We start from the raw sequence: 24397 nt of genomic DNA on the forward strand, positions 1-24397 counted from the left end.
CACCCTTGAAGGACCCTCCCCCCAATGCCCCCCTCAGTCCCTGGTGATTCTGCAGACAGAATGTGACCCAGGAAGGCGCCAAGACCTCAGTCTTCGGCCAGGGAAATGTCCTCCCCTACAGCCTGACCCAGAACCCAAAAGGCCTTGGGGATGCCCACCCAATGGAGGTGCCCGGGGTCTGTTTCCCACTGACCCTCCCCAGAGGGCAGCCCTTCAGCTGGGCCCAGCAACCCCCCGAGGCTTCTGCGGGGTGTGTGCGTGTGTGCCTGAGCTGACTGGTGGCTGGGCAGGCGGGCAAGGGGGCTTCCCAGGTTTAAGAAGGGAAGTGCACTGCTGTGGGGAAGGGAAGCCGGCAGATCCTGTACATCCGCCTGTGGGAAGGGCAGAGATTCCCTTCCGGGGGTGTTTTCCACGGCTGGGCTGCCACTCAGCACAGGACCCAGAACCCCAGCTGAGTGGCCATGCCCGGCAGTGCCCACTCCTCAGCCTGGCAGTCAGGCAGCGGCTGCCTTCTGCTCTCACCCTGCTGGGAGCTCGGCAGCCCCCAACACACGCCCCCCGCCCTGCCCGTTGATAGGCTGGGCTGGTTGGTTCCTGCTCCCAAGGGTTAAGTGCCTTTTGCGGGAAGTGGCGCCTAACAGGAAGGGCTCCAGGGACAGCCCTGGCAACGGAGCAGCTGTGCCTCCTCCTGCGAAGGGACAGCACTGCGGCACGCAGCCCCGAGGAGGAGGAGGAGGAGGAGGAGGAGGAGGAGGCACTGGGGCCATGGCCACAAACAGCTCCCGACTTTCTCTCCTTCTGCTCAGGGCAGAGCGCTGGGAGTCTCCCCCGGGGAACCGGGCCCCCAGCTTTGGCCCCGAGCAGTTCTTGGGTTCTTTCTGCCCCCTCTCCCCCCCGCTAAATCTGGTTGCTTCCCCCAAGTGAAATGCCCAGGGACAACCGCTAACCCTCCTCCTCCTCCTCCTCCTCCTCCCCGGGTGCCGCCTGCCTGATGCAGAGCCCCGGGGTTGAGGCCAGGTGGAGCAGGAAAAAACAACAGAAGTGCTGCTGCTGCTGCTGCTGCTGGAATTCCTCTTGACTCAACAAGCAGGAGGCGACTCCGGAAGGAGAAAAGCTCCACTCTGGCCCCCATTTCAGGCAGGCAGCGTTCCAAAGCACACACACACACACACACACACACACACACACACACCCATGACAGTCCTTTTCTGTGACCAGGTGGAGCCTCCAGGCTCTGAAGTAAAGTCGCCCCCAAGCCCTGTTCCAACCCTCCCCGTTTCACCCTCGGCAGAAACTTTTTTGGCCTGTGATGCAAGCAACCACCTGCGTCCTCCTGCTTAGAAGATACAGAAGGTTTTATATGAGCCTTATAAGAGTTTGGCACCCGAAGTAGCAGAAGCAAGAAAAGCATTTGGGTGCTGAACCACTTGCACCAGGGATCGCGTCCATCTCTGCACTTCCCAGAGGCTAAATAACGGAAGCGGGGGCGAGCGAAAGCCCCCCCCCCCCTGCCTGCCTGTCTCCAAAGCCTGCTGGGGAGGGGCCCTCAAAGGCAGCCTTGGCGGAGCACTGGAGGGCCTCTGCTGCAGTTGGGGTGTCATGGGGCTGATCTCTGGGGTGCAGCCGAAGTCCAGGCAGAACAGAGGGGGATTCTGCTCCTCTGAGGGCCCCCCTCCCCCCCAGCCTCAGAGCCTGCTCTGGGTGCCGCAGGGAACACGAAGGGCAGCAGATAAGGCGGCATTCTCTGGCTGGGCAACCCTGAGCTCACATTTTCCACAGCGCAGATGGCTGGGCGGCTGGCCTGCAGGGAGGAGCCGCTTTGTCCTCCGGAGGGCTTGGCTGGCAGCCGATGCCTCCTGCGGGGGCCCTGGAGAGGGGCAACAGGTGGCCATTTAGATGTTCCCTCTTCCCCACTGCAGCCCCTGGACCAGCAAGTGCTGCAGCGACAACAGAACTCCCTTTGCAGGCAGGGTCTGCGTGAAGGTGGGTGTGCCTGGTCAGGGCTGCTCAAAGGGTCGCTCTCTGCATCAGCCTCCAGCCCTACATTTGCCCCCCAGGGTCCTTCAGGTAACAACAACCTTTCATGGATTGTTTTCTTCTGCCTTCTTATTTTTATTAGCCACTCAGAGCTTCAGAAATGTGTTCCGTTACATAAATACTTTAAAGCGAGGAATGCACCTGCCCTTTGGCAGCAGGGCAGGCCAGGATCCAAATAAAGTCGTTTTTGTGGGGTTAATTAGGTGGGGCAGACCACACACATCCCCTCCGCTGCAGGAGGGCCGGCTGTTCAGGGCTGCATCAAGCCAAGAGGATTTGCTTTTGCCACGGGGGGGTGGGGTACCCCCCCCCCACTAATTTTGGCACCTGGAGTTAAGGCTGTACCAGAAGCTGACACAAAAAGTTGACTTTCCACCCTTCCGGGGTTGGTGCCCCCCTTAAACCCTGAACTTGGGAGGGTCTGGAGACGCTGCAGCCCGGCTGCCCAGGGCTTGGGGGAGCCGGCCCCCACGGACGGCCAGTGGCTGGAGGAGGGGCGGGCTTGGCATTCTGCCAGGGGGCGGGCTTGGCAGCCCAAAGACCGCCAGGCTTGGCTTTGGCCTCCCCGTTTTCTGGAGATCCTGGCAGGGGCAGCCCCCCGCTCCTCTTGCCAGCACAAGGCTCGGCAGACCCCGCCGCCCTTGGGACCCATCGCCCAAGAGCCTGGAAACCAGCGGGGCTCCGAGGGCGGCCGGGTTCCCCGTTGAAGGCCTCGGCTGCCAACTCCCCGCAGAGTCCCGGCGCCCCCGACGAAAACCAAGCCGGGCAGAGCAGCCCCCTCAGCGGCCCTCCCGCCCCGGGAAACCGGGCCAGACTCACGCGAGGCGGCAGGACAAGCCGAGCGCCACAGCAGCAGCTGCCGGGGCAGGTCAGCCTCGGGGCAGCCCCGGCCCAAGAGCCCCCGGCACCCGAGCAGGCTCTCGGGCGGGCGAGCGAGCCAGGCCGCTGCAAGCGCCTCCTCCGCGGCGAAGCTCCCGGGGCCCGAGCCGGCAGTCCGGGCGGAGGCGCAGCGCCCGCTCCTTCTCGGTTATCGGCAGCGGCCAGCGGGGCCCCGCCCGCCTCAGCCGCCGCAGCGGCCCCTCCGGCCCGGCCCGCCTGGAGCGCGCAGATAAGGGCGCCCCGCCGCCTGCAGAGCCTCCGAGGAGCCCGGCGGGACCGAGGGAAGGCAGCGCGCTCCGGGGCGGCCCGCTCCTCGCTCGCGGGCTGGGCGCGGAAGAAGCGGGGCCGCCTCCCACGAGCCGCCGGGCGAAGAAGCTGCCTGCGGCGGGCAGCGGCCCCTCCCTGCCGGCCCGGCCCGGCGCCCCCTCGGGCCCCGCGGGGAAGAAGGGCGCTTGACGGCGGGCCAAAGGCAGCTGGAGCCTCGGCCGGCCCCCTTCCCTCCCTCCCGGCCTCCCTCCCGGCCAGTCAGCGGCCCCACTTGGGCTTTCAAACCGGCCGAGCAGCCGCCGGGCCCCCATTTTCATTCTAGGCAGGCGGGTTTTTCTGTGCCAGGACGGGGTCCCGCGGCCCGCCCGCCCCCCTTTCCATGAAGGTCGCGCCCAGCAGCTTCTGGCCTCAGCCCAGCCCCTCCTTCCCTTTGGCCCCAGGGGAAGCCGCCTCCCTTCCTGGCCCCGAGGCAGCGCAAAGGAACCAGGACTTGTCCCAAGGGATGGACGAGGGACTGCGGAGGCCGCCCTGGGACCCGGCTGCTTCCTCAGTCCAGCCGAGTCCAGGAGATCCTCTGCAGTTCCCCCTGGAAGCTGCCATGCAGGCAGACAAGGAAGAGCCGCCAAGGGGGGGGAGGGCATCGCCTGCCTGTCGCCTTTCCAAGACAGAGTGCAAGCGAGGCCGAAACAGTCCCCAAGATGAGAAGAGACCAAGAGAGGCATAAATGCTCCAGCCAGCCATCTCCTCCCTGTGCTGCAGATGCCAGGCATTTCCCTCCCAGGTGGCTCTTCATCCCTGCAGAGAAGACCATTGGGAAGGCCAAACCCAAGAAGAAATTCACTGGCCAGGCCTGGACTTCCTTTCGTTGCCACCCTGGCTACTACGATGCTCTCCCAGCCTCTTCTGCGTTTCTCAGATCGGCTTTAATTTGCACAACTTGAAACACAGGGACAATGTCCTTGGAGAAGAAACCAGAAATCTATTTCCAGTGACAACAGGTTTCAGGGTTCCACTGCAGATGGTGCAACTGCGCACAGTCCCGGGATGCCTCTCCCTGAGTGTGGCGTAAACCTAGTCGGCCCGGACAACCAGGGCCTCTTTTGCCGGCCCCACGGCTGAAGAATTCCCTTTCTGTGGCTGCATCTGGAAGAGCCTCGGGGAGCAGTTGCTGCTGGGCTGGGCTGCCTGTGATCCAGCCCCTGCCAAAGGGGAAACGGAGAGGCCGAGTGGCCCTGAGCACCCCGGTTAGATGGTGGAGAGAGGGAGCAGGCAAGGCTGCAGGGGTCTTGCATCCCTTAAGTCCCCTGAAACAATAGGGGGGCCAAGAAAGCACCTCTCTTTTCCTTGGGGGTCTTCTGTGAACAGCCCCCCACTCCCGGGTGGGGCCTGCATGTAGTCTGAAGAGGGTGGATGATCGTGCTGAGGAATCTCTTCTTCGGAGGGATCTGATGGGGGCCCCCAGAAGTATGTGGGGGCTTTGAGGCCTGCAATTCATGTGAATCCTCTCCTTACTTCCCCTCCGTGTGATCTTTGTGGGCCTTGGAGTTCTTCCATCTCCCCTTGAGTCATCTGAAGCTACCCAGGTGAAGGGAAAACCCCTTTACCTCTTCTCTTGCCATAAACACATTTTGTCTGGGCAAGCAGGTGTCTAGTAATGTATTCTAAACGCTTTTAGAATTTAGATGCTAAATGTGACATAAAGCATAAAAATAAAATGTACTTTTATTTTATGCACTTTCATTGTGGCATTGTGGTACTTGCTCTGGGAGTGTGGAAAAATCTCTCTCCAATTGGGGTTTGGGCAGAGAGACTTAAAGGACGTTTTAATGGCAGCAAATCCATCCTGGTTCCTATGAGAAACGGAAGCTTTTTGCTTGGGCCCAAGAGATGGGAGGGACAGGTGGCCATCTGCTCCAACTGACCTCTTGCAAACAAGAACCTAGCTATTATTTCTTTGGGCCTGCAAGCCTGACTTCCTGATAGTAGAGTTGCCCAGAATCAGTGGGATAGAAGCTTCTCTGCATTGATTGGGGGTGAGAGTTTCTCGTCTTCTGTTGTCTCCCGAATCTTCCCTCCTCTGTGGGATTATTCCCTGTGAACTTCCAGAGCTGACAAATGGCAGAACGGCCAATGGTGACAAGGACCAACCTCCTTCAGCAAGAATCTTTCTTTCTGGATCCAGCCAAGGGATCCAGAATGGCCATGGGGGAGGGGGGGGCTCTGGGCTTGGCTCCAGGGCTCAGCACACCGTGTGCCAATAAGCCATGATGGGTGCAGTGGCGATAGGTTGTTTTGGTAGAAACATCACTAGAGAAACACCCATTTCCGAAGCACTTCAGTCTTGTAGGTTTTGCTGGAAGGGGCTTTGCTTTCTCATGGATGCATTTTTGTCCCCCTGACATTCCACTGCACCCTATAATTCTGTCACATAAATGTACTATTCTGCTTCTTTCACTCTAAGACAAGAGAAAGCAGGTCTGACATTTCTTTTAAGAGCTGGAAGGGAGCTACATGGGTGTGCAACCCACTCTCGAAGGAGCTGTCCCCAAGGCAGAGTAGCCTCTGTGCTGTATTGGATTTTCATTTCCTACCAAGATGGTTTTCATTTTTCAAATTATCTGACCTACTTTTATTTCCTCTGAAAATCTAACGTGCCTCCCTTCCCCCCAGGAACGGGCCCTGGCGCAGCCTGCTTGGCCCCCCACTCCAGCTGGGGGAGGGCCCACGGATCAGCCTCTTCCTGCCCAGCAGCTCCCCCAGCCTCCAGGAAAGGCCCCCAACCCATTCCCAGGTTCAGGCCACGCTTGGGACAGACTGAAGCTCTCGGAGCTCCTCTTGCCCCCAACCCAACAGACAAGGAGAAGGCAGCCATGAAACCTCGGGGTTCAGCCGCGGGAGCTGATCGGGGGACTGGCAGGCCGGGCTCCCCCTTACTCCCCCGAGAGAGGGAGCCTCCAGGGCGGAATCCTCAGGGGCGGAAGGCCTGCCTGCCCTGCCCGCCTGCCGCGGGGCCAACGGGGGCCTGGCAGCAGCCAAGCGGGAGGCCAGCTTGCCCTCCGCGGCAACCATCCAGAAGCAGCTCCGTTGGGGCCGCCTCGCCGGCAACGCCCGGGCGGGGGGAGGGGACGACGACACAACGGCGGCCGGAGCCGAGCGGGCAACTGGAGCGGCGCAGCCGGCGAGCAAGACAGGCGCATGCGCGCTTCGGCCGCCGCCACCTTCCCCTCGCCGGGAAGCGCGCCGGGCGAGGCGCCGGGCAGGGGCGGCCGGGCTGGGCCCGAAGGAGGCGGGGGCTGCCCGGGGCTCTCCCAGCTGGGCCCGGACCGCCGCCTGAAGAGCGCGCCCCTCTTGCCCCGCCCGGCCCCCAGCCTCGTCCGGCTGCGGAGGCCGAAGGGCGCAGCGCCAGGGCGGGCAAGGGCCGCCAAGGGTCTCCGGCCCCCGCAGCGGAGAGCGGCCCCCGACCGGCTCGGAGCCTCCTCCGCGGAGGGCCCCCGCAGACGCCCACCGAGCGCGGCTGCCAGACCCTCCGGTCGGCCGCGGGTCCTTCTCCCGGGGAGTCGGGGAGGCCGGCAGGTGCAGCGGCGCCACTTCCCGCCCGCAGGAGCCGCCCGCCTCCCCGCCACCGCCTCCCGCCCAGGGCCCCTTACCGGCGGGGACGGGAGGCGCCGCACAGCGGGGAAAGCCGCTCCCTCTGCCCGCCCCCTGCGGCTCCGCGCCTGGGCGGCCTGGCCGGGCGGAGGGGAGACGAGCCGCGCCGTGACGAAGCAGGACTGGGCGCGCCGGGCGAGGCGGAGGGCGGGCATCTCTCCGGCCGCAGCCCCGCCGCCCCCGCCGCCCCTCCCAGCCTCCCTGCCCGTCGGCCGCCGACAGCCCGCAGGCCCCCGGTTCGCCCAGGCCCCGGACCCGCCCCGAGCGCCGCTTCCCCGGCCCCGGTTCCCCCGCGGAAGGCGGACCAGCTGCCCCGCGCCCGCAGCGCCTCCCTCGCGGGGCGCAGCGCCGCAATCGGAGAGCTGGAGCGAAGCGGCGCCGGAGGAGACCTGCCTCTCGCCCCAAGTCGCCCCGGTGCCCCCTCCGCCTCCGGGCCTACCTTCACTGGAGCCGCTCCGTCCTGGGGCGCCATCCGCCCCGCGGCCAGCATCTCTTCCCCCGCCGCCGCCGCCGCCGCGCCCGTCACCTCCGCGGCTGAGCAGATGCCGTCGCCCCCGGCAACCTGCGCCCGAGCCCCGCCGCCGCCGCCGCCGCCGCCTCTCATTGGCCGGGCGCAGAATCGGGCGGGGCTCGGCTGGGCGGCGAGGGGCGCTCAGGGCCCCCAATGGACGCGCGCCTCGCCCCCCCTCCCAGCGCCGCTCCCGACCGGGCGCCGCCCAGAAAAGCTCAGCCCCGCGCGCGCCCGCCCGGCCCCCCTGCAAGCGCCGCGGCGGGCAGAGGGCGCCTCCCTCGCAGCCCGGAGGGCCTCGGCCCGGGACCCTCGGCGAGGGGCGGCGTCTGGGCGTTGCCCCTTTCGGGCCGGGAGGTCGCGAGAGCCGCGCCGCTTCTGCTGTCCGCCGCTGTCCCGGCGGGGCGTGAAGAGGCAGCGGAGGCAGCGCAGCGGTTGGGCCGGAGCCGGGAGGAGAACCTCAGGCTCTCTGGACGGGATGCCGACCGAAGAGCGTCCCGCGAGGGGCTCCAGCCCGCCAAAGCGCCCGAAGGCAGCGCCCGGAGCCGCGGAGGAGGGAGGCCAAGAACCGAGGGGGCTGCGCCGCCGCCGGAGGCTTGGAAGAAGAAGGGCCTGGGCAGCCCCTTGTCGGGAATGGACTGGAGCCTCCTGCTTCAGCTGGGGTTGGACTAGAAGACCTCCAAGGTCCCAACCGACTCGGTTATTCTGCTATACCATAAGGGAAATAGTAACGCCGGACTTGATACCCGTCGGAGATCCAAGTGAGCCTAGTTGGAGCTTTGTGACCCAAAGGTTAGAGGGGGGAACTGGAGGGTCAGATATCCTGGACCCAGATCTTACTACCAGAGAAGAAGTGATGGGAGGGGTTGAAGTGCTAGCAACTTTGCGTGGGAGAGTGACATGTCATACTGGAATTGGATATAATGCAGACAGAAGCAATAGAACAAAATCAAATAGTGTCTTAGACTTTTAAGAGAGTTCATTTCAACCTATTTATAGAGTTTGGGAAGGATTCTGTGGGTTAAAACCTTAAAGGGAAAAATAACTCAAAAAGTTTGGGAAACTGAGAAATGAGATTATAAAAGTCCTGTTTTGAACAGTAACACTGAAAAATAAAGAGATGCCAGAAGATACCAGCATGGTTGCATAAAGAACTCTCTAATAACAAAACACAAAAGACAGAAAAAAACAAGTATAAAAATAACCAAGACACAATATCAGCATGTGGCCCAGGCTGCTACAAAGATGGTTGGACCAGTTCACACCCCCACCACCACCTTTTGTGTAAAGACAAAGGAGTTGAGCAGTTTTTCTTTCTCCCTGCTGTCCATCACTTCTTTGCCATCTTCCATTAGTGGATTGTTTCCTTGACTTTTTCTTATTTTTTTTTAATGTTGAAATAAACTTTTTAAAATTATTTTTTAAATTTGTTGCAAGTCTTAGCTCATTCTGAGCCTTGGTTTTCCCGACCATCTTTGCAGGTTCAAGTGATGTGCTGGTATTCCACCTTTCTATTTTTTTTTATACTTGTCCTTTTTATCTTTCAGTTTATCATAATTTTTTGTGTGCAATCATACAGGTTTCTTCTTGGATTTATTGTTTTTCTTTTTCAGTGGTGTTGTGCTGGACTGAGCTTTTATGATCACATTTTTCAGAGTTTCCCATGCTTCTTGTTTATACTCTTTAGGATTTTCATCTGTGGAATCTTTCCTAGGCTCTTTGAGTTTGTTAAAAAGAGTTCTTTTAAAATTTAAGACACTGGTTGGATTATGTTCTATTGCTTGTGTTTGCATTATGAATTCCAATATGATGATGTGGTCATTCTTGCACAAAGGTCCCATAACTTTAACCTCTTCTTTTATTTCATCTGTTAGTAAAAATTAAATCTGCCCCTCTAGTTCCTTCCTCTACCTTTTGGATGACAAAGTTGTCAGCTATGTTCATAAGCAACCTGTTTGATCTCCCTCTAAGTGCAGAGTTTGTCTCCCAGTTGATGTCAGGGCAGTTAAAGTTCCCCATTACTTCAATGGTGTGTTTTCTTCAGTTAACTATTTAGCAAAAGGTTCATCTATTTCCTCTGCTTAGTTGAGTTGCCTATAGTACATACTTACCACAGTCATTCTTTTTCCCCTTTTCTATTAACCCAAATGTATTCAAGGAGGAGAGTATTAGGGCATGTCGACAGATGGTCATGCAACTTCTCTTCCAGCAAGGAGAGCCCCCCCGGAGTCTGTTGCATTGGTGAACAACTCTTAATATTAAGACACTTTTCCTGAAGGATAATATAACGAAATGTACTATATACTGTAATAAACTTATTTCTTGCCCTAGCTTCTGGAACAGTGATTCAACCCCATCTTCCATATGGCAACCCTTTAGCTTCTTGAAGATAGCTATCTTGTGATCATCTCAAGGATAAATATACCCAGGTTCCCCAATCATTTTTCATTCCAGTTGGTCAGTGTCCCCCCAATATATAGCGCCCAGTGCTGGACATATATTCTATATGTGGACTGACATGCACAGGGAGAACAATAATTTCCTTTGATCTTGTCTTTATTGAAGATACGTTTTTCTTTTGCAGCCAATCCTTCTTGAGTCTGTGATCCTAACCTTTTTGTAAATGCTACTCTTGTCTTCCTTATGCACAAAGCCCTCTCAGCCACTCACATTCTCTCAGCCCTAGGAGGGAGACAGTGCAAGCCACTTCTGAAATCTTGGCAAGGAAACCGCAGGGATGAGTCCAGGAGTGTCCAGGGTGACTATTCCCTGCATCTAAGGTCACACCTTCAGTTTATCCTTCTCAAATGTAGGGTTTGTCTACGATCTGGCTGAAATTCTGTGCTCCAAATCATTAACATCCTTCTAAATCTCTAAGGTATTTGTTATTTTCCCCATATTTTCTTTGAAAGTTGTTTGTTTTATTTTTAAACATATTATTGAAACAATATATAAATATATGGAGTATCGGTGGGCTGTTGACGCCATTTGGGCACGATGATTCAGTCGCCTGTGTAGCCATCTGATATAGCCCAGCATGGCCCGTCTTCTACCACCTTCTACAGCAGGACTGTGGTAGGGCTGCCCAGGCATACTACGTCCACTGCATTTCTTCACCCCAGTGATTTTGGGGTTTTCTAAAAGATCACTCAAGATGCTTTGCTCTTTCTGACAGACCAAAAGTGGCTTGAGAAGGTCAAGTCAGTGCATTAGATGATGAAGGGGCTGGAGGCTAAAACATATGAAGAACAGTGCTAACCAGAAGGGACCTGGAAGGGACCTTGGAGGTCTTCTAGTGCCAGTCCAGCCCCCTGCTCAAGCAGGAGATCCTGGGTCATTTCAGACCAGTGACTGTCCCGTCTCCAGTGATGGAGCCCCCACGATTTCTGGAGGCAACTTTGGTGGCCCTGGTTCATTGTCTTCCCGGTTGTGAGGAAGTTTCTCCTCCATTCCAGGCTGCTTCCGTACTTGGTTAGTTTCCATCCCTTGTTTCTTGTCTGGCCTTCAGGTGCTGAGCCCCCTCCTCTTTGGGGCAGCCCCTCAAATACTGGAACCCTGCAATCCTGTCACCCCTGGTCCTTCTTTGCTCCAGGCCAGCCAGACCCAAATCCTGCATCCGCTCTTGGTATGTTTTGGTCTCCAGGCCTCTGATCATCCTGGCTGCTCTTCTTTCTCTCCCACAGAGAAGAGTTATGCTCCAAGGCACATGGGGGCACGCATGAAATTGGTTGAAGAGAGAGCCAGCCTAGAAGTAAAGAGGACTTTTCCAACAGTCAGAACAAGGAATCAGTTGGACAGGTTGCCTCTGGGAGTTGGCTTTGCTCCATGGCTGGAGGTTAGAGGGGGCAGCCATTGGACTGGGGTTGGACTAGAAGACCTCTGGGGTTCCCTTCTCCTGTCACCTTCCTCCACGCCTGCCTCCCCACCAGGCAGGGCCTCACGGACCAGGAAGGCTGCCGGGCGCAGAGCTCAGCTTTAAGACAGCATCAATCATCGTCAGGGGGCGCTGCCGAGAGAGAAGCGGGGCCGAGGGCCGCGCCGGGTCCTTCCGGCCGGGAAGAGGAGGCCGGGGCGGCGCGCTTTCCCCCGGAGGAGGGCCGGGGGTCCCAGGCAGGCGGGGCCTCCGCGGGGCGGGCCCGGCGCTCCCCTTCCGGCCTCGGCCTCCTCCTCCTCCTCCTCCCCGGAGCTGCGAGGCCGGCATGGCGGCGGCGACGGGCCCGGGCGCGCTGGTGAGCGGGGCCGCGAGCGGGGCTGCGGGCGAGGGCTCCGGGGCCGACGGGCGCCGCCTCACCGCCTCTCCTCCTCTCTCCCCGCAGGGCGCCCGGGAAGCGGCCGAGGCGGCCCACGCGCTCTCGCTGCCGGCCGAGGCCTTCGGGAACGACGTGAGTGCCGGGCGGCGGGCGGCGGGCGGCGGGCGGCGGGGGCTCGGGCTCCGCGCTGACGGCTCTCCTTCCCTCCGGCAGCCGCGGCTGGAGGCGGCCTGGGCCGAGCGCGCCTTCCAGCACGCCCAAGTCTACTTCCACGTGAGTCCGGGCAGGGCGGGGGTCCCCGGGGCGGCGGGGGGTCCGGCCGACGCCCCCGCTGACCCTCCCGGCTCCCCGCAGCTGCTCTCGGCCGCTGACCCCGCGGGGCTGAGGCTCACCCGGGCCGACGACCGGATCTACGCCGCCTTCCGCCGGAGCTTCCCGGACCTGCGCGTCGACCTGCTGGACGTGGAGGCGCTCAAGTCGGAGCCGGCCAAAGAGGTGCGGGGGGCGAGCGAGGGGGGCGGGGGTCGCCGGGGGTGTCTCACCGCTCCCTCCCTCCCTCCCCCAGAAGTGGCGCCCCTTCTGCCTGCAGTTCGAGGGGGCGGTGGAGGACTTCAACCTCGGGACCCTCCTGCGCCTCGACTGCCGCCGCGGCTACTCGGAGGAGAACTCCGTGCTGGGTGAGCGCCGGGCGGGCGGGGGCGGCTGGGGGAATCGCCGGGGGGCTCCGCCGTGACGCCCCGCCTGCCTCGCCTCCTCTCCGCAGCGCCGCGCATCCAGTTCCTGGCCATCGAGATCGCGCGCAACCGCGAGGGCTGCAACGGCGCCGTGTATCGCAGCGCCGCCGCCGCCGCCGCCGCTCCAGAAGCCGAGCCCGACCCGGCCGGAGCCCGCTGAGCGCCTCGCCGGACCGGACCAGAGTCGTGCGAGGATCTCCGCCCCCGCGGGCGGCCCGGGACGGGGCGAGCCTTTCTCCCTCCCGCCCCTTTGCCTTTGTACGGGCGGCCCCCGAAGGTCGCCCCCCTGTAAAGAAGGGCGAACCCCAAGATTGCCGTTTGTCTCGCTTGTTTTCCTTTCTAAAGCTGGGCCCCCATTTGCGGACCCTCCTCTGCACAGGGAGGCCCCTCCGGTGGGGACCCTGCACCCCCCCCCCCAGTGACGCTCTGGCCTCAATGCACACAGTTCAGTAGAAACCACTTTTAATTTATTTGCAGCCACAATGCTTACACTGTATGCAGCAAACATCCATACAAATCATCATTCAGCAACCTGGTCGCAGAAAAAGGACCCAGCACACAATCGCCCCCCATCCACGAGGTGCTATTTGGGAAGAGAAACCGGGGTTCACAATTAGATCTGGGGGGCTTGGGGGGCAGAAAACTAGCAGCAAGAGGGCAGGGCAGCCACAAGGGAAATCCCAGCCTCCCCTGTTGCTTTCGCTAAATTGGACGTGGAACAAACGTCCCCCAGTTCCAGTGGGAAAGGAGGTTTGTCTGAAGGATTCAGGGTGCACTTTGTGGGAGAGGCTGCCCACCGTTTCCAGAGCTCCAAGAGGCTCCGTGAACAGGGGTGCAAGCGAGGCGGGGGGTTTCAGAGAGGGGCTGCTGCCAGAGCGCCAAGGCCTCCCGTCTCCCAAGAGAGGGCAGGGTGTGTGTGTGTGTGTGTACGTACACACTTGGAAGGGCGGGAACGTGGCATGGCTTTGAGCTCCTAAGGAGGGAAGGTGGGGAGGGATGGTCTAAGGCAGAGGTCTCCAACCTTGGCAACTTTAAGGCTTGTGGACTTCAATTCCCAGAATTCTCCAGCCAGCTGGCTGGAGAATTCTGGGAGTTGAAGTCCACAAGCCTTAAAGTTGCTAAGGTTGGAGACCTCTGGTCTAAGGGGTAGATAAGAAAAATATACATTTGGAATTTTACACTTGTGGCTCTACACTAGTTACTAAATATAACTCTGTACTCTCAGGCCCCCCTTGCCCGGTAATGTGGCCGGTGGCTGGGAGAATCTCCACTCGCATTCCACCTCGCTCTAGCACTGGTGCCCTATGTAAAAAGTTCAGTCACGCTTTTTTTTTAAACTTGAGTCAATATAAACCTTGTTCAAAATGTTATGAAAAAATGTACATGTTTATACAAGGCAGGCTGTGGCAGGACACAGGGTTCCTCTGACATTCACACAGGGAGGTGCCAGTGGGGCCTCCCCAAGGAAAAAACCCTCTCCGAATGAACCTTCCACGCCCCCCTGCAGCCTAAGCCCCAAGGAGGACCGGCAGGGATCGGAAACGCCCCGCGTGTCTTTCCATCGGAAAAGTTAGCCTCCTCGGCCCAGAGAGCGGCTCCTGGCGAGACGTCAGCTCATCATGTCGTTGCTGTTTACCCCGTAGGTGGAGTTTTTCATGGAGTCGTTCACTTCTCGACGAAACGCAGAGAGATTCTGTGTAAACCTGGCAAAGAAACGGGTGTCAGGATGGGGGGCAAACGGACCTGCCTTTTGGCCCAACAGCAGGGCGGCATCGGACGGAGCTGCTGCGCTCCTTCTCAGGGAATCGCAGGAGAAGCGGCCGAATCCGAACCCTGGCAAGCGCCCCGTTTTCTAACGCTCTGAATTACAGGCCGCAAGGGAGGGGCAAGCCCGGTCTTCCTTCCTTCCGTTTCCTTGGAAACTTGGAACACGAGCAAAGTGGGCGGGAAGGAGCCAAGAGGGACCGGAGGCTTCCGAAAGGACAACCGTCCTACCGACATTCCACCGGGGGAAGGGACCTTCCTGGCCACGAGGGGGGCTCCACCAGGCTGGGGGACGACTCAAAGGAGAGGGTGGTCCTCTGAGCCAGAGAACCATTTTTGGGGTGGGGGTGGGGTGTTGTTTTTGATTCCATTAAATTTAAGAGAGGGTTTGCAGCCTCAGCACGGGGAGCTATTGTGCTGGCCCCGTGTTTCTCGCCCTGTGGGTCAGAAGAGATGGTGGAGCCAGCCTGACAGGCTGCAGGTGGTCCTGGCCTACTGGGCAACGCGCCCCCATCCTGGAGTCCAGGTGCTACGCGATGCCGCCCTGGTCCTCCTTCCTCAGAATGAAACGAAGGTGGCGGCTGGAGTTGGGCTGTTCTGCTGCCTTTGGTGAAGATACTGACCTATCGCGATTCTTGGTCAGCAGATTGCGCTCAATGCCCTCCATGAGGTTTTCAAAGCAGAGGTGCATAGCTTGTTGTTTCTCGGGGGGCTGGCTGTTGACTATGCCGTTCCTTAAATCTGAAAAATACTGCAAAGGGAAAGTTGAGGCTTGTGAGCTGTCCAGGGCGATGTGCCAGCCCACATTAACACAGCCCCCTCGCGCGGGGCCTCACCTTCTCATTGAGCAGGATCAAGCCCAGCAGAGGCCGGGACATGGACCACTGGTTCCTGCAGTCCTCAAATATGATGATGTTCAACACGGTGGAGAGCATCTGGAAGGAGCAAGCACAACCCCGTCACCGGCACAGGTCTACCGAGCTCCCAGCGGGGCCCGTGGGGGCTTACGGGGAAGGCGCAGTGGGCGAGGAGTCACAGGGCAGGCAGCTTATCTAATGAGCAGCAATTTGGACAGGTGGGGAGAGGTTTGGTGGGGGGGGGGGACCCACTCAACGTAGTCAAAGAAGCATTTCATCCCTACAAAGGAGACTAGTTGGGAGCGGGAACTGAGAGTGCCTCGTCCAACAAAGTCCAACAGATAAGAAATTAGCCAGAGCACTTAGACTTGTATACCGCTTCACAGCCCTCTCTAAGGGGTTTACACAGCCAGCCTCTTGCCCCCAACAATCTGGGTCCTCATTTTACCGGCCTCAGAAGGACAGAAGGCTGAATCAATCTGAGTAAGTACTTAGTAAATAGCAAGAGAGTTCAACTGATGGATTATTCTATGACTTTGGGCTATGGAGGCCACATGGGGTACAGTTCTTAAAAACCTGGCCATACTCCAGCACCTCATTTGCAAAGTGGAGAGTTTGCATGCGGACCAGGAAGAAACGGCCAGAACAGAATATAGATTAATTAACCGCTTCAAATGAAGGGAATCAAGATTGCATATTGCTACCTATTCCACAGAGATGTGAAACACATTTTGAGAAAAGCTAGATTGAAAGAAAAAAAAATTGAAATGAAGATTGTTGGAAGAAATATTCTGAGGAATGTTGCGAGATGCAAGGAATCTGGCCACAGCATAGAGCTGCGCAAGTTGGGCTTTTGATAGGAGGAACAGGAACATGAAGCCCTTTGAACTCTGAGAAGAGAGATTGGGGGCATCTGGAATTGCCAGAAGGGCAAATAGTTGGAGCAAAGCCACAAAGCTCACTGGAAGCATTAAAAACCCGGCGAAAGCTTAAATATCTTGGAAGGGGGAAGCAAGCAACTCCGATGAAGCCTGTCCTGGATGGGGGGCAAACGGACCTGCCTTTTGGCCCAACAGCAGGGCGGCATCGGACGGAGCTGCTGCGCTCCTTCTCAGGGAATCGCAGGAGAAGCGGCCGAATCCGAACCCTGGCAAGCGCCCCGTTTTCTAACGCTCTGAATTACAGGCCGCAAGGGAGGGGCAAGCCCGGTCTTCCTTCCTTCCGTTTCCTTGGAAACTTGGAACACGAGCAAAGTGGGCGGGAAGGAGCCAAGAGGGACCGGAGGCTTCCGAAAGGACAACCGTCCTACCGACATTCCACCGGGGGGGAAGGGACCTTCCTGGCCACGAGGGGGGGGCTCCACCTGCAACGAGACCCTGATTGCTGGGCACCTTCATTGGGACCAGGGACGTGGGCTTGTAAGCAGTTACTGACAGACGATCCTGGCAAATGGTTGGCCTCGGGGCCAGGAGGAGCCAAAGACAGCTAAGCATTTTCTGCAGAAGAGTCACTTCAAATATTGAAAGTGAGGAGATGAAAAGTGCTGCAGTCGTTTCCTGGGGACGGAAGAACCGCTTCCTGTGACTCTTTGTGTGTAAATATTCCAGGCAAGCGTTTTAGGCTCACCTACATTACTCAACTAAAGGGCTCTGGCCCCAGAAATACCCCCTTCCTCCCGCCCTCCTTGTCCTGACCTGTTGAATCATCTCGGGGTGCTGCTGCATGATGTGGAGGAACCGGTCGCTTTCCTGGGTCAATGGGGCAGACCTCTTTTTGGTACTGCGGGACAGCTGCTTGAAGAGGTAAGTGACAATGTGGTCTAAGCAGGAGCAGCACCCAGTGCAAACCATGGTATCTGCCAGGGAAAGAGAAGGGACAAAGAGAAAGGAGGCCGGAGTTACGTCGGGTCAAACATCCCTATTCCATTAGCTGGATGGTCTCCTTGGCCAAAAAGCCTCGGGGAGCAGCAGCCTCAGGCCAAGCAAGCCAGCTGTGCCCATCGTGGACTCCTATTCGCTTGGCAGGATTTCTTAAACCCTTCGGGTCCTGCAATAGGTGGAATGCCTTGTCCGTCACCCAAGGCAAAGCATTACTTGTCTTGAGGCAAAGTAAAGCTTTGCCTTAAGTTTCATAGCAAGTATAGATCATTCTGCCAAGACATCTGATTCCTTGAGAGCCACCCAGCCGTCAAAGAGCCTCAGGGGCTGTGGAATTGTCATTAAAACCGTTCTAGGATCGAATCATGCAGAACCAGGGGTGACTCTGTCTACCGGCCGAAAACCCAACCAAATGATTGGCGTGAACCCCCCCCTCCTGATGGTCAGCCGTTGAGGCTGCCGGCTCTTCCTGAGAAAGCCAATGGAGGGAAGGAAGATCCGATCACTTGGTGTTGCTCTGTCACCCACTTTGCCCCTGAGAGATTAAGGAAATGGTCGTCCTTCCCAAAGGCCAATCCTTAATGACAAAACGAAGACACCAAACCAGGAACAGTTAAGGGAACATTTAGATGTTCTACTACTGGGTGTTGTATCTAAGGCAGCTAGTTGGCGTCTCATTCCTTTGATGCTGCTGGAGAACAACAAAACCACGTTGAAAGACTTTCGCAGCCCTAAAACTTCCCAATAAAGACTATTGCACTCACCTAGCGCTGTGAGACCTTCTGAAATGGAAGACAGAATATACATGATTACATGGGGCTCCAGGCTAGCTATAAAATTCATGTGATCTTGAGTAAGAACTTCCAGTAACGAATAGTAGGACTGGCTGAGCTTAGGATAATCCTGAAAAAAGATAAATTAAAGAAAGGAATCAGGAAAGCTTTCAGAGGAGTTTTGTGGGCCCAGAATATGTGACTACTTAGGTTTGGGGAACCTTCGGACATATTCCCCCCCACCCCCACCCCCCAAAATGCAACCTCAGTTTCAGAAGCCGTGATTTTCAAAACTTTTTATTTGTATGACCACTGAAGGTACAGCTTCCGATTTATTGGCAAATTATGGGTAGATGGAGTAACCATTCTTTAGATGAATCCTAGGCCAGAGAGGTAGTAGTTATTGTGCCATGCCCTCACCTGACCATCCAGTGCTATTTTATATATATATATTTCTGTGGCTTTGTGTCACGTGACTGTTTTACGCAGAATTATTTCAATCTCATTATCAAAGGTTTTGACAATAGCTAGGAGACCTATTCGCAGTTGTGGCTAGGAGAGCCTTTGTGCAATTTTGTGTTGTGTGCCAGTCGTGCCCTTTCCTGGACCATGAGTTCCTGCGCTCAGTCACTCAGGCCGGGTCAATCTGGGTCCTCGTTTTGGCGACCTCGGAAGGATGGAAGGCTGAGTCACAACCTTGAGCCTGGTGAGACTTGAACTGCCAAACAGCAGTCAGCAGAGGTAGCCTGTAGTACGGCCTCCTAACCCCTGTGCCACCACGGCTCTTTCCTGCACCGCCACATTTCGCAAGAAGGGGTGTGTGTGAGAAAGCAACCCTCCGTTTTGCCTTTCATCTTGTACCCCAAGGCCCCCCCCCTCCCCAGGGCAAACGGCGAAGGGGGTGGAATCGGGCCCTGGTCCCTCAGCCAGGCCAGCAGCAACCCTCACGAGAAGCAACCTCCTGCCAGAATAGGCACCGATCGATGTGTAACCCAGCTGTCATTACATTACGAGCGAGGCCAAATTATAAGTTTGGATTCCAACACACACACACACACACACACACACAGAGCTGCGAGTGTCCCTTGGGCAACCCCAGAAACGCCAAGAGTGGAAGAGGGTTCAGGGGGGCACAGGAGCCGCTGGGCACCCTTACCAGCAGGTCGCTGTGTGGGATGGAGAGCAGGAGCTTGATGAAAGTCTGCAAGGCGTTGTCCAGGGCATCGTCCCCATAGAGGCGGAAGACACCAAAGTTGACGTAGCTGCCACTCAGGGCGGCTTTCAGCATGGAGAAGCAGATGGAAACCCCCTTGAGCTTCAAGGCATAGACCTGGTCTTTTGGAACCTCCCCCAAAGTCAGGATACGGTTTCCTGCAGGAAAGCAAAGCGCAGGCATCTCAACAGCACTCCCTCCTCAAAGGGCAGTTTCCTTGTGTGGCTCCCGGAAAAGTGGAAGTGGAAAAGCCAGGAGCCGGTCTGCAGTGGCTGGAACCAGAGAAGAGGCTCTGCATTTGGCAGAGCCCCAGCCCCCGCTTGGCACAGGGACAAACAGCAACAGCGCTTAGACTTTGCAACTAAGTGGTTCACCAATGGGAGCCTGTTGCCCGCAACAAGCTGGGTCCTCATTTGACCGACCTCAGAAGGATGGGAGGCCGAGTCAGCCTGGAGCCTGTCAGGATCGAACTCCTGGCAGTGGGCCGAGTCAAGGCTGCATCCTTCTCCTGGGCTGCCCCCTCCGGCCCATTCAGAGCCATGGCAGCAGGAGGGCCAGGCAGAGGGCCCAGGCGAAGCTTCCTGCCCACCTGACCCAGCCCAAGAGCTGCCAAGGGCAAGAGACCCACCGTAGGTAGTGATCATTTTACTGGTCTCCCGGAAGAGCAGGATGCCGTTTGGGGAGGAGACGTCGAACTGCAGCCTCTGGGACCTGAAAGCAAGGGAGAGTTGCGCCTTGGCTGGGACGCCCCACCTGGCGGGGCAGCCCCACCCTGGGCTCCCCTCCACAAGCACACCTGGTGGGTAACCTCCAGGCATAAAGCTGCCCCCTGTGGGTGTTTAGCCTTCTTTTGAAAAGCCTTACAGAGTATTTAGTGGCCGTTTGCACCTCACGGACGGGATGCCGTAAACAGAAGAATGTCTCGGGCTGCCCTCCCCTGCCTGTGTGGTCTCTTGCCAGGGAGGCCCAGGCCTTGCAACCCCGTGGGCGGCTCCTGCCTGCCCTCCTATCGTTTATGGGCTCCAAAGTGGTTAGACTCCCAGGCAGAATCCTAGCAGTTCTTTAGAAACTGTCTGACGGTCCTGGAAATGCATCCCAGCACTTTCAACTAAGATCCCATACAGCCTTTTCTCCTCATACCACCTTCTCTCCTCTCCTGGCCGTCCCTGTAAGGTACCCAAGGGGACCGACTGGAGCCCACTTACCTGTTGTGCACCAGCTCAGCCATCAGTTTGAGCACAGGGGTGGTGCAGGCTGGGTCATGGTACCAGAGCTCAACCGCCCGCTGCAAGATTGGCATGTAGGCTGGGTAGCTGTAAGGCTGAAGCTAAGGACCCCAGAACCAACTCAGGCATTCATTCTTCAGGTCAGACTAGCCAAGGTGGCCAGATTACTGCAAAGCTGAGCACCGCAGACTCAACTGGCCAATAAAGGACTTGCAGAAAAGGCAACCGATCTACTGGATCATTTCAGGTAGGAGTCCGTCAGTGTTAAGATTCCAGAATCCAGTCGCCAGCCTTGTCCCCACTGCAGGCAGGCGGACAGGCGCCAGAGTCAAGGATACATCCACTCGAAGAGCATCATGAAGCTGGTCTTGGCGTTGAAGGCAAAGGCGATCCCCGCAGGTCCCTCACCAGGCCAACCAACGTCCTCTGGAGGGAGGGAAAGACGCCGGTCAGAGGAGGGAAGAGGCACTGCTTCATGTCCTCCGTGTCCCAATCGCCCCCGCCCCCGCCCGGCCAATTGTGCTGGCTGCTCCAATACAGAGAACCCTGCCCCCCCCATTTTCCTCAGGGATCCTGGAGGGAGGCCTTCTGAACTGCCTTCTGTGCCGGGTGGAAGAGCCCCCGTTTCAGATATCCGGATCGCTCCTGCCCGGTGGGTTCTTAGGAAGACCCCAACCCAAACGTTTTGGACTTCAGCCCTAACGGCAGAGGGGAACTGTACCCTTAAGAGAGCCAGGAAGGTTCCAGGCGGCCTTCACCTAACCCAGGGAGAGTTGAACCCCGGCCCTTCCCCACCTTTGCCTCCTGCTCATTGAAGGTGTTGGTGCTGAACATCTGTGCCACGGTTTCGAAGGCAGCCGTGAGGGGTAACATGAACTGCTCATACTGGTCTTCATCCTCCCCTGGAAGAGAGATGGGAAACAGTGATCTCCAGCCGTCCTCTGCTTTGCAATCCGGGCTAAAAATCTGAACCGTTTTTAGATCCCTCTGGTAAACCTCGGAGGCCTTGATCTCCTAAGAGATTCAGATCTACCCTCGCTCTGGACAATATTTGGAGCAGGGTAACCAGACGAAACGCTTTCTCTCTGAATAACCTCGCTTTAGAGAAAGTTGACTGATTAAACTCTTCCCGGCCAAGTAGCTCCGATTAGAATGACCAAGAACTCAGGGGGAATGGGTTGCAGTACCGAGGTCCACCATGAGGAGGCGCCCAAGTGCCGTATAGAACGTAGTCCGACATCGCATATCACTCAGGTTGGATTGATTGTTAATGCCCAAGAAGGAAAAGTGCTCGCTCTGCGGAAGAACAGAAATCACATTATCAATCCATGGGGTGCAATTGTTCAGGGACAGAAACAAGGGGCACCCTCGGCATTTGGGCACCATGGACAGGCAGGTCGCAAGCGCCCGCCTTCCTTGCCCTTGCCTTGGCCAAGGAGCTACCGTCATTGCAAGCCGGGGGCCTTTCCCCTCCTCCTGCTAGCATCCAATCCAATGCAGGTCACCGAATCTGGCTTAGAACAACTAAGTGCTTTCCTAATTCACAATGGATGGAAACTAACCAAGGAGGGAAGCCACCCGGAACTAAGGAGTCAGAGCAATCAACCCACGGCATAGCTGGCCTCCAGAAGCTGTCAGTGCTCCATCCCTGGAGACTGGGCGGCCGTTGGCCTGGAATGGTGTAGGGTCCCCTGCGCAAGCAGCAGTTGGACAAAACTCCTTTCCATGCTGGAAAGCTTTTATCAACGCCTGGATTGTGAATAGCAGCACAGGGCCAGCTACAATAGGAATGGGCCTAAGGTCAACCGGCTAGCATCGCATGTCCTCCTTGCCCAGGTCACTCAAGGGAGCTTCCAATCGGCCAGAGCCCTCTGCTCTGTGGCCAGACTGACTGCTGGGGGAAGGCCCTGCTAGAAAACACGAGGCTTCGTTTTGGGCAGGAAGGGCAGGACTGGCAGGACTATTCTCTGGTACAATTTGCATGGCAAAATCTGAATTTCAACCTGCTTCCCCAATGCAGCTGCAGCTTCAGTCCTTGTTTCCTCTATAACAAAAGAGGAATTAGGCTGTTGGTCTGAGCTCCAAGCTTGGCAATTTGGTTGCAAATGTCTCGTCACCATTCGAGGAGACGTCGTCAGTGCACTTTGAAGTGTGCTCCTGGCCTTTAAGTACCACTTTAGGTGATGCCAATTAGGGTGGATGTTGCTTGTTCCGAGTCCTGGTCTGGAAAGAGGAATCCTTCCAAGGAGACCCCCTGCTGACCGTACTGGAAGACCACCCCACCCAGAAGCTCTGCCAAAGAACGTGACAACTAACCGTGTGATTGTTCAGCATGAACTGCACAGCGCTCAGTTTCACCAGTTTCCTAACGCTGCTGTAGGTAAAAGTGAGGTTAAGGAAACAACAAGCCATCGGCCTGGTTGGGAAACTTCATAGGCATAATAACACGAAGATAGCCGTCACACTAAATCCTATTTCCCCTCCCGTGGCAGCTGAGAAATCTCTCCTGCGATGGTGGGCATAGATGTCTGGCCAGCAAGCCCTCCAACGGACGGCCACGGGGTCTGCTGAATATGGCGTGGCAGGGAACCAAAGTCCAAAACATCAGAAGGCTATCACCTGATATCCAGGTACAGGTGTATACAAAAGTTTAGGCCTCCCTGGTGGAATTGCATCCACTCCTCTTTCCTTCATTCTGAATCTGTAAACACTATACGTAAACAGTACATAGGAGGCATGCAAGTGGGAGGTAACTTTTCACTTTCCGTTTCTGTTCGCTAAGGAATTCGTTCAAACAGTTTGACCAGAGATGGCTAAAGCTGCACACGCAACAATGCTTGTCTGCGACTACCTGCTTGGACAGGTAGCCTTCCCTTAACAATGGTAACTGGGACCGGGAACACAGCAACGGTCGTGACTACGAGGACCATTCTAAGTCTCCTCCTGCAGCACCATTGTTACCGTCTACCTTGCGAGACGGCCCCACCAGGAAGCAGGCCCAGACCAAGCAATTCTACCTTACGATAAGGTTACATGAACGGAGTCTTGCAGGTCTGCCTCGTCACCTTTACAGGCCAAGAAACTAGGAAGCTGCCGCCTTTTCTCTGACCCAGCTGTGGTTCTTCCCACGAGGCCATTACAGGGCGTGCAAATGGTCGCTGAACGAGGACTACTGACTGTCATATACTAATTATTTTACCTAACTATGGTCATGACTGCTGAGACCACTGCAGAGGACCATATAATAATTTGGTAAAGGACTGGAATAGAAGTACAATAATGTTTAATTATCTGCTTCTTTATCTTCAACATAGCAATGGCACTTAGACTTATATACCACTTCCCAGTGCTTTCCAGTCCTCTCTAAGCAGTTTACAGTCGGCCTCTTGCTCCCAACAATCTGGATCCTCATTTTACCGACCTTGGAAAGATGGAAGGCTGAGTCAACCTGGAGCCTGGTGAGATTTGAACTGCAGGCAGCCGGCAGGCAGCGGAAGGAGCCTGCAGTCCTGCCCTCTCACCACTGCGCCACGGAGGCTACGGATTTGAACCGTATCCTCCTTCCACCCCAATGTACTCTTCCTCTTATGAATAGATCATGTACTTATTATTCCTTATCAGGCAGTTATTTACACTGACTGCCGCCCTCTATTCCACCTGCTGCTGATCCTATTCCAGCCTCGAAAGGGATCCTGTGAGAAACAGGAGTGAAGGGCTCTTGAGGGGAGGACTCGGGTTCTGCTCAGCTCCGGCCTCCCCAGAGGGAGAACCCAGGATGCCTGGAGCGCCCGTCCGAGCCCAGGCAGGCCTGCAGGAAAGGATATCCAATGGAGAGGTCGTTGAGGAGCTGCAACGTCTTGGAGGTGATGGGCTCACACCGTCCCCAGTACTTCAGGTTAGTGATTCTGCAGGGAGAGGAAATGCACACCGTCCGGGGGCTGCTGCTTTCTCCTTTCGTCCCCCCCCCAGGGCCCCCGTCAGCAGAAAGCTCAGAGAGGCTGGGCTGGAATCCCTCAACCATCCGCTCCTCTCGGCTATCCCAGGGTTTGCGGGTGTGTGTGTGGAAGGGAGCAGCCTTTAGGAGCAGCCTGCCAGCCCGCAGAAGGAACCCCCCCGGGCAGAAACCTCCCACGCAGCAGCAGCAGGACTCACATTTTCCCTATGAAGACGCTCAGCACCATGGTCTCGTCATTCAGCCCCAGGACTTCTGAGAGCCGGCGATACAGCTAGGAGTGGAAAACCGATTTCAGCTCAGGCGGCTCTTGTGAGTTCACTTTCAGCCCCCCTGATCCCAGGGCCCCCTTGGCTTCTGAAGGGGGCAGCCAAATGAACCCTAAAGCCCCACCCTGGCCAAGCACAATCTG

At 57.2% G+C, this 24397-nt stretch overlaps 2 protein-coding genes across 2 annotated transcripts in view; one reads left to right on the top strand and one right to left on the bottom strand.

Moving 5' to 3' along the window:
- The first annotated feature begins 11324 nt into the window (after positions 1-11324).
- On the top strand, positions 11325-12632 carry PBDC1 (polysaccharide biosynthesis domain containing 1). The gene is made up of 6 exons (XM_026684762.2): positions 11325-11568; positions 11656-11721; positions 11803-11862; positions 11944-12084; positions 12155-12266; positions 12353-12632. The coding sequence occupies exons 1-6, from the start codon at positions 11539-11541 to the stop codon at positions 12481-12483; spliced, it is 540 nt and encodes a 179-aa protein (XP_026540547.1). The 5' UTR covers positions 11325-11538; the 3' UTR covers positions 12484-12632.
- A 1058-nt stretch (positions 12633-13690) lies between these two features.
- XPO7 (exportin 7) overlaps positions 13691-24397 on the bottom strand; it is a 34375-nt gene continuing 23668 nt past the window's right edge. Inside the window, 15 exon segments of the mRNA XM_087969554.1 lie at positions 13691-14026; positions 14711-14838; positions 14924-15022; positions 16639-16799; positions 17586-17724; positions 18751-18965; positions 19436-19518; positions 20013-20120; positions 20372-20423; positions 20426-20459; positions 20829-20935; positions 21221-21329; positions 22350-22424; positions 23869-23938; positions 24186-24259. Coding sequence (XP_087825680.1) covers positions 13933-14026; positions 14711-14838; positions 14924-15022; positions 16639-16799; positions 17586-17724; positions 18751-18965; positions 19436-19518; positions 20013-20120; positions 20372-20423; positions 20426-20459; positions 20829-20935; positions 21221-21329; positions 22350-22424; positions 23869-23938; positions 24186-24259 — 1548 coding nt within the window. The 3' untranslated portion in view covers positions 13691-13932.

Source organism: Notechis scutatus, chromosome 7 (genome assembly GCF_049901735.1).
Source record: "Notechis scutatus isolate UNSWTSFEM ecotype Mainland chromosome 7, rNotScu1.2, whole genome shotgun sequence".
Taxonomy (NCBI): Eukaryota; Metazoa; Chordata; class Lepidosauria; order Squamata; family Elapidae; genus Notechis; species Notechis scutatus.

Bases quoted from the DNA above. Each gene is read 5' to 3' on its own strand.
- PBDC1 (XM_026684762.2), top strand. From the start codon at position 11,539: ATGGCGGCGGCGACGGGCCCGGGCGCGCTG. The intron at 11,722-11,802 runs GTGAGTGCCGGG...TCCCTCCGGCAG, and splicing joins CCGAGGCCTTCGGGAACGAC to CCGCGGCTGGAGGCGGCCTG. The intron at 11,863-11,943 runs GTGAGTCCGGGC...GGCTCCCCGCAG, and splicing joins ACGCCCAAGTCTACTTCCAC to CTGCTCTCGGCCGCTGACCC.